At 41.4% G+C, this 14,489-nt stretch overlaps 1 protein-coding gene across 7 annotated transcripts in view; it reads left to right on the top strand.

Moving 5' to 3' along the window:
- Nucleotides 1-14,489, top strand: part of Dhc64C (dynein heavy chain, cytoplasmic) — a 335,090-nt gene that overhangs the window by 89,652 nt on the left and 230,949 nt on the right. For all 7 annotated transcript variants that reach the window (XM_071692492.1, XM_071692491.1, XM_071692489.1 and 4 more), the window contains 2 exons: nt 2,837-3,016; nt 12,675-12,827. In XM_071692492.1, the coding sequence (XP_071548593.1) occupies nt 2,837-3,016; nt 12,675-12,827 (333 nt within the window). The remainder of the gene's footprint in view (nt 1-2,836; nt 3,017-12,674; nt 12,828-14,489) is intronic.

The following is a 14,489-nucleotide window of genomic DNA, read 5'->3' as shown; positions in this document are numbered from 1 at the left end:
GTCAGTTGTTGTTCGCTGATGATACAGCGCTGGTGGCTGATTCATGTGAGAAACTGCAGAAGCTGGTAACTGAGTTTGGTAAAGTGTGTGAAAGAAGAAAGTTAAGAGTAAATGTGAATAAGAGCAAGGTTATTAGGTACAGTAGGGTTGAGGGTCAAGTCAATTGGGAGGTAAGTTTGAATGGAGAAAAACTGGAGGAAGTAAAGTGTTTTAGATATCTGGGAGTGGATCTGGCAGCGGATGGAACCATGGAAGCGGAAGTGAATCATAGGGTGGGGGAGGGGGCGAAAATCCTGGGAGCCTTGAAGAATGTGTGGAAGTCGAGAACATTATCTCGGAAAGCAAAAATGTATATATTTGAAGGAATAGTGGTTCCAACAATGTTGTATGGTTGCGAGGCGTGGGATATGGATAGAGTTGTGTGCAGGAGGGTGGATGTGGTGGAAATGAGATGTTTGAGGACAATGTGTGGTGTGAGGTGGTTTGATCGAGTAAGTAATGTAAGGGTAAGAGAGATGTGTGGAAATAAAAAGAGCGTGGTTGAGAGAGCAGAAGAGGGTGTTTTGAAATGGTTTGGGCACATGGAGAGAATGAGTGAGGAAAGATTGACCAAGAGGATATATGTGTCGGAGGTGGAGGGAATGAGGAGAAGAGGGAGACCAAATTGGAGGTGGAAAGATGGAGTGAAAAAGATTTTGTGTGATCGGGGCCTGAACATGCAGGAGGGTGAAAGGCGGGCAAGGAATAGAGTGAATTGGAGCGATGTGGTATACCGGGGTTGACGTGCTGTCAGTGGATTGAATGAGGGCATGTGAAGCGTCTGGGGTAAACCATGGAAAGCTGTGTGGGGCCTGGATGTGGAAAGGGAGCTGTGGTTTTGGGCATTATTGCATGACAGCTAGAGACTGAGTGTGAACGAATGGGGCCTTTGTTGTCTTTTCCTAGCGCTACCCCGCACACATGATGGGGAAGGGGGACGGTATTCCATGTGTGGCGAGGTGGTGATGGGAATGAATAAAGGCAGACAGTGTGAATTGTGTGCATGGGTATATATGTATGTGTCTGTGTGTGTACATATATGTGTACATTGAGATGTATAGGTATGTATATTTGCGTGTGTGGACGTATATGTATATACATGTGTATGGGGGTGGGTTGGGCCATTTCTCTCGTCTGTTTCTTTGCGCTATCTCGCAAACGCGGGAGACAGCGACAAAGCAAAATAAATAAATGAATATAAATATTATGAAAATTTATTTGCTTCAGTAGTATTTTTTGAATTGTATGTTTACTATATAAGTCTGATTGGCACAATGACATTCCCTGAAGATCCATGCTTTTCAGCTCTCTCTATATGACAAATAATCGTAATTCTCTCTCTCTCTCTCTCTCTCTCTCTCTCTCTCTCTCTCTCTCTCTCTCTCTCTCTCTCTCTCTCTCTCTCTCTCTCTCTCTCCCTCTCTCTCTCATTAGTCCCACAGGAATGGAGACTGGCATATGTCACTTTTATATACAAATTGCTGGTAATTGCCATCCTATTGGCCTCACGTTAATTATATGTAAACTTGTGGAGCCAATTATTAGAGATATAATCTTAGCCTACCTGGAGTAAAACACTTGATCAGTAATACACCGCATTGTTTTAGAAGGCAGAGATCATGCCTTGCAAACCTCCTTGAATTTTGCCATGAGTTATTTAATAACCACAACAAGACAAAAGCAATATATGTAACATTTCTGGACTTCCAGAAAGCTTTTGACGAAATCCCAACATTTAATTGATGCACAAAGTCTGGGCCTTGGGGATTACTGGTTGCACAGAAAATTGGATAAAGCCCTGGTTATGTGATAGGAAGCAGAGAGCTGTAATGAGTGGTAAATCATCACTTTGTTCAGTCGTTACCAGGGGATCCCTCAAGGATCTGTTCTTGGACCTATACTTTTCATCATTTATATTAATGATATTGATGTAGGGCTAAATAAATTAAGTGTCCAAATTTGCAGATGACACAAAGATGAGGAATGCCTTATGTAATGTCAGCTTCCATCCCCTCTCTAACCTCCACTTCATCAACCCCAAGTTTCCATTTATCACCAATCTTACCCTTGTTTTTGTCCTGTATAACATGCAAACTTACAATCTTTTGCCAGTTCCATCTTTTTCTCCGCTTTGTGATGTGTCAAAGTATATATCTTCATCACGCCTTGGTTCACCACTTTGCCATTTTCAACCAGTTTATACCACTTTTCATCCTGTATCAGCTCCCATTTTCGCTTTTTCTCATTACTATTAATTCTTGTCAGCCATGGCCACTGTGTGCTACCTTCACCATCTCTCCTCTCCTCCTTCAATTCTTTACCATTCCCCATCTCTACTTCCATCCTTTATCTATTTCCTTCTGTATATTTGTTCACCTTTTCTGTTTTTATACCTTATTTCCTATTTCTGCTTCTGTCCTTTACCAAGGCACATCATCTGATTTCTGTTCTTTGAAGAATTTGCATATGTTTCTCCCTCACCCTAGGTCATTTTTTTTTATCTATATTTCTCACTTACACTTGTTCCAGCATTCATGATACTCACTGATGCTGCATTCCATAAGAGACCTCCATCTCTCCTTTCATGTGTCAACTTCCAGATTTTTATTATGCGCCATCTGCTTTAATTCATCTTGATTCAACCTTAAACTATCCCTCCCTTTGTTCTGTCCTTGATCCTACTCCCATTTCCATATATTTTTTTTTTCCTGAATAGAGGCTGTCTGTATACATCACCCTGAACTCAATTGTGCAAGATAAGACTTTGCATGGCTTTACTTAATACTTTAATTTACAGGTGGATGATTTGTTAGTGTTGGAGGAGCAGCTGGATGTTGATGTGAGGTCACTTGATACTTGCCAGTATGCACACTCCACCTTTGCTGAGATTCTCAACAAAATTCAGAAGGCTGTAGATGACCTCTCTCTCCACCAGTATTCTAACCTTCACATTTGGGTGCAGAGACTTGATGAGCAGGTGGGTTTTTCCAGTAACTAAGGTGGTATATGGTTTCTCTTTTGGTAAGAATATGTTAAGATGTGAAGACATTGTAGATGAGGAGGTAAGAGAAGTGATGATAATGCACCTTTAAATTGAAAAAGCTGTGGGTGTAAATGGAGTGGTGAGTGAGATGGACATGAAGTTAGTTTTCAGTGGATACATAGAATGTGCATGGAAGTGTGGAAAGGTGGCTGTTTAGGTTGGTTATTTTTATTTTATATTATAATTACCTGTGGATCATTGTGTATATAAATAAAGAGTCATAGTGTTATGTAAGACCTTTCTGAAGGCTCCTGCAGCCCAAGGCTGTCTTACTTCCAGTAGTAGGGGAATGTGGACAACTTTGGAGTGAAAAGTTTTCTCATGAGACTGTACTCCCAATAATACAGCCTTGCCAAGGGTGACTTTTCACTTGCAGAGTAACCTGGAGCAAGCAAGTCTGACTCCTGACGGTTGGATAAAGGCAGTGATATTTTCATTCTTTAAATATCCCTAGGGATAGGGGAGAAAGAATACTTCCCACGTATTCCCTGCGTGTCGTAGTAGGCGACTAAAAGGGGAGGGAGCGGGGAGCTGGAAATCCTCCCTTCTTGTTTTTTTTTTTAATTTTCCAAAAGAAGGAACAGAGAAGGGGGCCAGGTGAGGATATTCCCTCAGAGGCCCAGTCCTCTGTTCTTAACGCTACCTTGCTAACGCGGGAAATGGTGAATAGTTTGAAAGAAAGAAAGAAAGAAATATGAAGGAAGTTAGAAGTGTTCATAATAATGATATGATTGAATCAAAGGAATTAGTGATCTGTTTATAGGTTAAGAAAAAGATGGATTTAGGAAGGAAAGAGGACATAATGTGATTTTTGTGCTTCAGGAGGTAACAGAAATTATAAATAGGAAAGCTCTGAGAAGTTTGACTATTGATATACATGAATGGCTTCTGAATATTATTTAGAGCTTTTGTAATTGAAGCAGTATACATGTGAAAATGGTGATGTTTGTGGATTCAGATAATGGAGGGAGTGCATCAATATTTAATGTTTTTTTATGGATGGGCAGGTGTTACTGGACCCCACCTGCTTATGGTTATGCTGTAAATGAAAAGTTTTCTTTGGCAAGTTATATCATCTGGGTACAGTCTTGTTGAAGAATCTCTCTCTCCAAAAGAGTCCGTTCTTTCCTTGCAACTGATTGTCATGCAGCCTTGAAGCTGCAGGAGACCCCTGGGGAAGGGTTTCTTGGGTTATGTGATAGCCTTAAGAATAATTTTATGATAATTTTGGATGGGCCATTATGTGAGATGAGAGGGACTGATGCTGACCCATGGGGGAACAAAATGGGAGTTCCCATAGTTGTTGAGTACTGATTATGTAATTCATTAACTGAATTTGAGGAATTTGATTAATTTGTGGGTCACTTGGGTGATTTGTGTAAGGGAAAAGTGCTGGAAGTAAATATGAGTGACAGTAATATTTTTGTAGGTAGTAGTTGGTTGGCAGCCAATGACCAGGAGGTATATAACCAGTGCTACCCGCTTGGGTATCAGGAGGGTTAGTGATGGCTGCGTAGTGAGCTAGCACTTCACTGGTTGTCAAGTTGCACTCCTCTTACCCAGGCAGCTGTCTTTTCTTTCTGCTCACCCACACATGGCATTATGTCTTCAAACATACAATCTCTCCTTGTCACACATAATACTTCTAAACACTTAGATCACACAGTTTATTCTTGGTACTCTTGATTTTCCTCTGGTGAGTACTGTGTGCTAGCCTTGCCTTTTGGCACAATGGTAGCGGCAATAGAAGTAGTAGGTAGGAACATTGAGGTAGGAGCATAAGGCAGAAACGTTAGGTGAAAGTTTTTGGTAGGAACATTTGGCAGGAGCATTATGTAGAAGCAGTTAGTAGGAACATTAGGTAGGAGCCTCTGTAAACACTACACAAGACTTACCCTCTATCGTGGCCTGTTAAGGTGAGGCTAAAAAGTGGCACTGGAGTTCACTAGTTATAGAGGCTCTATTGCCATGGCCACCCCTTTGAGGGAGTTCCAGAAGGGAAAAGGCATCAGAGATATAGACTGATAGAATAGATAGACATTATCTTAGTAATAAGAAATAAGTGGTTAGCAAAAAGAAATAAGTGGAGACTTTTGCCATGACTAAGTAATAAGTGGAGGGAGGTGAAAAAGGAGAGACATGGATGTAAGAGTGGAACGGTTAATGTGAGAAGTAAGGAAGGGGAATCACTGAATCAAAAGGAGAAAGTGAGAGGAAGATGGAGAGAGTATTTTGAAGAGCTGAAGAATGTGGAAGAAGGGGGGGCAGCAGTTGTCACATACATGGGTATGGAGAAGGGAAGGAAGAGGATACTAGTGCAGGGGCCTATAACAAAAAGGGAGGTAAGAAGGGCAATAATGAGGCTGAAGGTAGGAAAGGTACTTGGAGTAAATGGGATTACTGCTGAAATGCTGAAGTGTGGAGGAGAAAGTGTGATGGAGTGGATGCATCTTATATGTAATTTAGGATGGAAACAGAAGGTTGCGCTTGGGGATTGGGTGAAAGCTATTATGGTTCCTTATTCAAAGGAAAAAGTGCTAAGGATGTATGTAGCAATTATAGGGGAAAAAGTTTCTTGAGTATACCAGGAAAAGTGTATGAAAGAATATTAATTGACTGAGTGATGGAAGTGACGGAATGCAGAATAAGTGAAGAGCAAGTGCAGTTTTAGGAAAGGTAGGGAATCTGTGGATCAGATTTTTGTGGTTAAGATGACCATGAAAAAGTATTTAGCAAAAGGTAAGAAGTTGTGTGCCACTTTTTTGGATCTGGAGAAGGCATGTGACAGAGCTGAGTAGAATACTTTATGGGATGTGTTAAGTATATTTGGTGTAGGGAAACAACTGTTGGATGGTGTAAAAGCCTTTTATAGAGGAGCAAATGCATGTATAAGAGTGGATAGAGAGCTGAGCAAAAGTTTTGTTATACATGTAGGTTTGAGGCTGGGCTATGTGATGTCACTGTGGCTTTTTAGTATATGTATGGATGGAGTGATAAGAGAGATGAAAGCTAAACAAGGGAAAAAAGGTGCAGAGATGGAGTTTGGTGGTTAGATATGGTGACTAGTGCAAGCTTTTTTGTGGATGATACCGTGTTGTTTGTGGAGAGTGAAGGGGAGTTGCAGAAGGATGTAAGTGTGTTTTATGATGTGTGTAAACTTAGGAGATTTAAGGTAAATGCTAGTAAAAGTAAAGTAATGGTGTTTGAAAGGAAATAAATTGGAAGTACAGATTTTGCAAAACCGTACTGTGTGAAAGAAGAAATGATACTAGGTTTTACTTTTGGTATAGGGGGAAAGACTGGAAGAAGTGAGGGAATTTAAGTATCTGGGAGCTGTCTTGGGTTAGTGTGGTGATACAGAAGGAGAGATACGGGAGAGAGCACTGCAGGGTGGAAGAGTCATTGGGTCCCTTAATAGAACAATGACCTCCTTGCATGCCTTTCATTCTCTTGCATGTTCAAGCCCTGATTGATCAAAATCTTTTTCACTCCATCCTTTCACTTCCAATTCGGTCTCCCACTTCTCCTTGTATCCTCCACCTCTGACACATATATCCTCTTTGTCAACCTTTTCTCACTCATTCTCTCCATATGTCCAAACCATTTCAACACACCCTCTTCTGCTCTCTCAAGCACACTCTCTTTATTACCATACATCTCTCTTACCCTTTCATTACTTACTTGATTGAACCTCGTCACACCACATATTGCCCTCAAACATTTCATTTCCAACACATCCACCCTTCTCTGTACAACCCTATCTATAGCCCATGCCTCACAACCATATAATGTTGTTGGAATTACTATTCCTTCAAGCATACCCATTTTCACTCTCTGAGATAATATTCTCTCTTTCTGCACATTTTTCATTGCTCCCAGAACCTTCGCCCCTTCCCCCACCCTATGGCTCACTCCCACTACTATGGTTCCATTTGCTGCTAAGTCTAGTACCAGATATCTAAGATACTTTACATTCTCCAATTTTTTTCCATCCATACCCTGCTGAACCTAATAACCTCCCTCTTAATCACATTTACTCTCAACATTTTCCTTTCACCTAGTTTTCTGAACTCAGTCACCAACATCTGCAGTTTCATACTTTGAATCAGCCACCAGTGCTGTGTCATTGCCATACAACAACTGACTCACTTTCCAGGCCCTCTCATCTCCACAGACTGCATATTTGCCCCCCTCTCTAAAACTTTTGCATTTACCTCCCTATCCTTCCCATCCATAAACGTATGAAATAAGCACTGGGACATCACACACCCTTGCTGCAGGTTGTCCTTCACTGGGAACCAATCACTCTCCTCTCTTCCTACTTGTACACATGCCTTACTCCCCTGATAAAAACTTCTCACTGCTTCTAGCAGCTTACTTCCCACATCATATACTCTTAAGACCTTCCACAAAGCATCTCTATCTACCCTGTCATATACCTTCTTCAGATCCATAAATGCGACAAACAAATCCATCTGTTTTTCTAAGTATTTCTCACACATTCTTCAAAGCAAATGCCAGATCCACACATCCTAGACCACTTTTGAAATCACACTGCTCCTCCCCAATCTACATACCTTCACCGTCTCAACCAATAACCTCCCATACAATTTTCCAGGAATACTCAACAAATTTATACCTCTGTAGTTTGAACACTCACCTTTATCCCCTTTGCCTTTTTATAATGGCAGTATACATGCATTCCACCCATCCTCAGGCACTTCACCGGGATCCACACATACATTTAATATCTCTACCAACCAATCAAGAACAGTCACCCTCATTCTTAATAGATTCAACTTCAGTAATATCCAAATTCGCTGCCTTGCAGGATTTCGTCTTCCGCAAGGCTTTCACCACCTCTTCTCTTTTCAAACCACTCTCCCTGACTCTCCCACTTTGCACACCACCTCAACCAAAACATCCTACATATGCCACTCTGTCATCAAACATATTCAATAAACTCTCAAAACTCCATTTCCTCACTTCATCACTACCTGTTATCACTTCCCCCCAACCCCCTTCAGTGGTGTTCCCATTTGTACTCGTCTTACGCACGTTATTTACCTCCTTCCAAAACATCTTTTTATTCTCCCTGAAGTCTAATGATACTTTCTCACTCCAACTCTCATTTGCCCTCTTTTTCAACTCTTGCACCTTCATCTTGACCTCCTATTGCTTTCTCTTCTACATCTCCCGGTCATTTGCACTCCTCCCTTGCAAGTATCATCCGCATGCCTTTCTTTTATCTTTCACTAACAACTTTTGTTTCTCATCCTACCCTTTCTAATCTGCCCACTTCCCACCTTTCTCATGCCACATGCATCTTTTACACATGCCATCACTGCTTCCCTAAATACATCCCATTCCTCACCCATTCCCCTCACTTCATTTGCTCTCACTGTTTGTCATTCTTCACTCAGTCTCTCGTGGTACTTCCTCACACGTCTCCTTTCCAAGCTCACTTACTCTCACCACCCTCTTCTCCCCAACATTCTGTATTTCTTTTGAAAACCTCTACAAATCTTCACCTTCGCCTCCACAAAATTGTGATCAGACATCCCACCAGCTGCCCCTCTCAGCACATTAACATTCAAAATTCTCCCTTTTACATGCCTATCAATTCACACAAACTTTACCTATGGTTTGGTTGGATTTCAATAACCACATTTCAGACCAACTTTGGCCAAAAGTCTGTTTAGTTCATCTTGTAAGCTGATATAATCCTCTTTGCTTTTTACTTCCCTTATGTCTTTTGATTCATCTGTAAACACATCCATATATTCAGGCTAGTCATTCACTTATATAAGAAAGGTTAACCATTCCAAAACAGAACCCTGGGACACTCCAATGATGATGTAGAGTTGGCTGACCTTGAGTGCTTGTCTTTTGCTCAAATTTATAGATTTAAAGTTCAAGGTTGGTAAAAAAAAAAGAACAGTGAAAGTTTATTATTTATAAGGTATATATGAAGTCAAGAGAATAATTAAAGAATGAAGATTAAAGGAATAACTTGTCTTCATATCAAAGGAATGGTGTGGGATGATTTGTGTTGGAAGTGTGTTTTACATACATTTTGTGTGAATGGAAATCTTGGTCCCATTTAAAGAATCATCATGTGTGGAATAGTAATCATCATGTGTTGGAATAGTAAGAAGCACTTGTATACTTACTTATAAGTATGGAAGTTCCCATTTCACTTTAAGACTATGGGCATGAGCTGAGGGTATGTATGAATAGTTGAAGATGTATGTACATGAAACTTCATAGAATTAGGAGCAGGCTTTTCAATGATAGAATGAATATAGATAGAAATTGAATTTTTTGGAAGCCCCTATGTATTAAAACTTAGAACTTACAGAGTATGTATGGAATATATTTTGATTTTTTCCCCAAATCATGTTTCCATTGCTTGTGTGGCAAGTTAATGCTAGAAACAGACGAAGAATGACATCATTTTCTCATATCCACTTACCAACTGGCATGTATAATACACTGAAACCAGCATCTCTTATCCACCACCTAGCCCATTAATGGCATTTCTCTTATTCTACACTACTTCATTTTGCTTGATTCCTTGTTTCCCTGTCACCCTCCTGCATGCTTAGGCCCTGATAACTTAAAGCATCATTTGCTTCATTCTTCCATCCCCATAATTCTCCCCACCTGCTTCCTTCATATCTGACACACATATTTTTTATGTCAGTATCCTACTCCTCTCACGTACACTATCATTCCTTACCAAAAACAACCCTCTCAATAAATATGACCTGGCATAATTTAAAAGACTTGGTTTTACACTTCCTCCAAAATTCATATAACTTTCTTTTTTTTTTTTTTTTTTTTTTTATACTTTGTCGCTGTCTCCCGCGTTTGCGAGGTAGCGCAAGGAAACAGACGAAAGAAATGGCCCAACCCCCCCCCATACACATGTATATACATACGTCCACACACGCAAATATACATACCTACACAGCTTTCCATGGTTTACCCCAGACGCTTCACATGCCTTGATTCAATCCACTGACAGCACGTCAACCCCGGTATACCACATCGCTCCAATTCACTCTATTCCTTGCCCTCCTTTCACCCTCCTGCATGTTCAGGCCCCAATCACACAAAATCTTTTTCACTCCATCTTTCCACCTCCAATTTGGTCTCCCTCTTCTCCTTGCTCCCTCCACCTCCGACACATATATCCTCTTGGTCAATCTTTCCTCACTCATCCTCTCCATGTGCCCAAACCACTTCAAAACACCCTCTTCTGCTCTCTCAACCACGCTCTTTTTATTTCCACACATCTCTCTTACCCTTACGTTACTCACTCGATCAAACCACCTCACACCACACATTGTCCTCAAACATCTCATTTCCAGCACATCCATCCTCCTGCGCACAACTCTATCCATAGCCCACGCCTCGCAACCATACAACATTGTTGGAACCACTATTCCTTCAAACATACCCATTTTTGCTTTCCGAGATAATGTTCTCGACTTCCACACATTCTTCAAGGCCCCCAGAATTTTCGCCCCCTCCCCCACCCTATGATCCACTTCCGCTTCCATGGTTCCATCCGCTGCCAGATCTACTCCCAGATATCTAAAACACCTCACTTCCTCCATTTTTTCTTCATTCAAACTCACCTCCCAATTGACTTGACCCTCAACCCTACTGTACCTAATAACCTTGCTCTTATTCACATTTACTCTTAACTTTCTTCTTCCACACACTTTACCAAACTCAGTCACCAGCTTCTGCAGTTTCTCGCATGAATCAGCCACCAGCGCTGTATCATCAGCGAACAACAACTGACTCACTTCCCAAGCTCTCTCATCCCCAACAGACTTCATACTTGCCCCTCTTTCCAAAACTCTTGCATTTACCTCCCTAACAACCCCATCCATAAACAAATTAAACAACCATGGAGACATCACACACCCCTGCCGCAAACCTACATTCACTGAGAACCAATCACTTTCCTCTCTTCCTACACGTACACATGCCTTACATCCTTGATAAAAACTTTTCACTGCTTCTAACAACTTTCCTCCCACACCATATATTCTTAATACCTTCCACAGAGCATCTCTATCAACTCTATCATATGCCTTCTCCAGATCCATAAATGCTACATACAAATGCATTTGCTTTTCTAAGTATTTCTCACATACATTCTTCAAAGCAAACACCTGATCCACACATCCTCTACCACTTCTGAAACCACACTGCTCTTCCCCAATCTGATGCTCTGTACATGCCTTCACCCTCTCAATCAATACCCTCCCATATAATTTACCAGGAATACTCAACAAACTTATACCTCTGTAATTTGAGCACTCACTCTTATCCCCTTTGCCTTTGTACAATGGCACTATGCACGCATTCCGCCAATCCTCTGGCACCTCACCATGAGTCATACATACATTAAATAACCTTACCAACCAGTCAACAATACAGTCACCCCCTTTTTTAATAAATTCCACTGCAATACCATCCAAACCTGCTGCCTTGCCGGCTTTCATCTTCCGCAAAGCTTTCACTACCTCTTCTCTGTTTACCAAATCATTTTCCCTAACCCTCTCACTTTGCACACCACCTCGACCAAAACACCCTATATCTGCCACTCTATCATCAAACACATTCAACAAACCTTCAAAATACTCACTCCATCTCCTTCTCACATCACCACTACTTGTTATCACGTCCCCATTTGCGCCCTTCACTGAAGTTCCCATTTGCTCCCTTGTCTTACGCACTTTATTTACCTCCTTCCAGAACATCTTTTTATTCTCCCTAAAATTTAATGATACTCTATCACCCCAACTCTCATTTGCCCTTTTTTTCACCTCTTGCACCTTTCTCTTGACCTCCTGTCTCTTTCTTTTATACATCTCCCACTCAATTGCATTTTTTCCCTGCAAAAATCGTCCAAATGCCTCTCTCTTCTCTTTCACTAATACTCTTACTTCTTCATCCCACCACTCACTACCCTTTCTAATCAACTCACCTCCCACTCTTCTCATGCCACAAGCATCTTTTGCGCAGTCCATCACTGATTCCCTAAATACATCCCATTCCTCCCCCACTCCCCTTGCTTCCATTGTTCTCACCTTTTTCCATTCTGTACTCATAACTTTCTTTTGTCTCTTCTTTTTCCCGTTCATAATCCTCTCTCTATTGTGATTAAGGCCTAGGCTTGATGTGGATGTTTGTGTGTGACTGGAGCCTCCAACATAAAAATGAAATGCAGAAAAAGTTAGCTGAAAAGTTGTTTATGGTTGTTATCAGTCCCAGATGAACCAAGAATCATTAGTTATATAATGCAGGTGGCTACTGAGAAGAATTGTCGTATACATCAAACAAGAAATATGGTGAGCACATTGTGCTAGCTCTGCCATTCTGGGTAGATTTCATTGTAGGTACTTGTAGGTAGATAGGTAAACTCCTCAAGCCATATTACTCCTTCCCATTCTGATGGTTTTTGCATGCCACCACTCTCTTACCACTTTCCATTACAACTTACCATGTATACTCTATGATTTGAGCATTCTTATCATATTAACAAGTTGAACTGATTGTTCTGGAACAGGTAGAGAAGAAGTTAGCTGGACGTCTGCAGGCTGGTATGCAGGCATGGACAGCGGCACTGCAAGGTCAGAGACAGAAGGATGAGGATATTGACATCCCCATGGATACTGACACACCAGACAAACCAACTCACAAACCTGGAGGAGATCCTAAGGTTTGGGGAATTGAAATCAGTGGTTGTTTGCTGATGATACAGCTCTTGTGGCTGATTCAAGCAAGAAACTTCAGAAGTTGGTGACTTAGTTTGGAAAAGTGTGTAGAAGGAGAAAGGAGTAAATGTGAATAAGAGCAAGGTTATTAGGTTCAATAGGGTTGAGGGACAAGTTAATTGGGATATAAGATTGAATGGAGAAAAACTGGAGGAAGTGAAGTGGTTTAGATATCTGGGAGTGGACTTAGCAGCGGATGGAACCATGGAGCAGAAGTGAGTGACAGGGTGGGGGAGGGGGCAAAGGTTCTGGGAGCGATGAAGAATATATGGAAGGAGAGAATGTTATCTCGGAGAGCAAAACTGGGTATGTTTGAAGGAATAGTAGTTCCAACAATGTTGTATGGTTGCAAGGTATGGGCTATAGATAGGGTTGTACAGAGGAGGGTGGATGTTTTGGAAATGAAATGTTTGGGGACAATATGTAGTGTGACGAGGTTCAATCAATTAAGTAATGAGAGGGTAAGAGAGACGTGTGGAAATAAGAAGAGTGTAGTTTAGAGAGCAGAAGAGTGTGTGTTGAAATGGTTTGAACATATGGAGAAAATGAGTGAGGAAAGATTGACAAAGAGGATATATGTGTCAGAGTTGGAGAGAAGAAGAAAAAGCAAGAGGTGGAAGGATGGAGTGAAAAAGATTTTGAGTGATTGGGGCCTGAAGATACAGTAGGGTGAGAGGTGTGCAAGAAATAGAGTCAATTGGAATGATGTGGTATACTGGGGTTGACGTGCTGTCAATGGACTGAACCAAGGTATGTGAAGCATCTTGGGGTAAACCATGGGAAGGTCCGTGGGGCCTGGATGTGGATAGGGAGCTGTGGTTTCAGTGCATTACATGAAGCTAGAGACTGAGTGTGAATGAATGTGGCCTTTTTGTCTGTTTTCCTGGCACTGCCTCACTGATGCTGTGGGTGATGCTGTTCTCTGTGGGGCTGGGTGGTGCCAGACTTTGGATGAAGGTAAGCAAGGATGAATATATTCATGTGTATATATGTATGATACACTGAGAGTAAATGTGAATAAAAGCAAGGTAATTAGGTTCAGTAGGGTTAAGGGACAAGTAAATTGGGAGGTAAGTTTGAATGGAGAAAAACTGGAGGAAGTGAATTGTTTTTGATATCTGGCAGTGGATTTAGCAGTGGATGGAACCATGGTAGCGTAAGTGAGTCACAGGATCTCGGAGAGCAAAATTGGGTATGGTTGAAGGAATAGTGGTTCCAACAATGTTATATGGTTGCGAGGCATGCGCTATAGATAGGGTTGTGCGGTGGAGGGTGGATGTATTGGAAATGAAATGTTTGAGGACAATATGTGGCATGGGGTGGTTTGATTGAGTACGTACTGAAAGGGTAAGAGAGATGTCTGGTAATAAAAAGAGTGTGGTTGCAAGAGCAGATGAGGGTGTATTGAGATGGTTTGGACACATTGAGAGAATGAGTGAGGAAAGATTGACAAAGAGGATATATGTGTCAGAGGTGGAGGGAATGAGGAGAAGTGGGGGGGGGGATGCTGTTTTTTCATGTGTGGTTGGGTGGCGGCAGGAATGGATGAAGGCAGCAAGTATGAATATGTACGTGTGTGTATATGTATATGTCTGGGTATGTATATG

The sequence above is a fragment of the Panulirus ornatus genome, chromosome 53 (genome assembly GCF_036320965.1).
Source record: "Panulirus ornatus isolate Po-2019 chromosome 53, ASM3632096v1, whole genome shotgun sequence".
Taxonomy (NCBI): Eukaryota; Metazoa; Arthropoda; class Malacostraca; order Decapoda; family Palinuridae; genus Panulirus; species Panulirus ornatus.
This window is presented reverse-complemented; position numbering and strand designations above follow the sequence as displayed.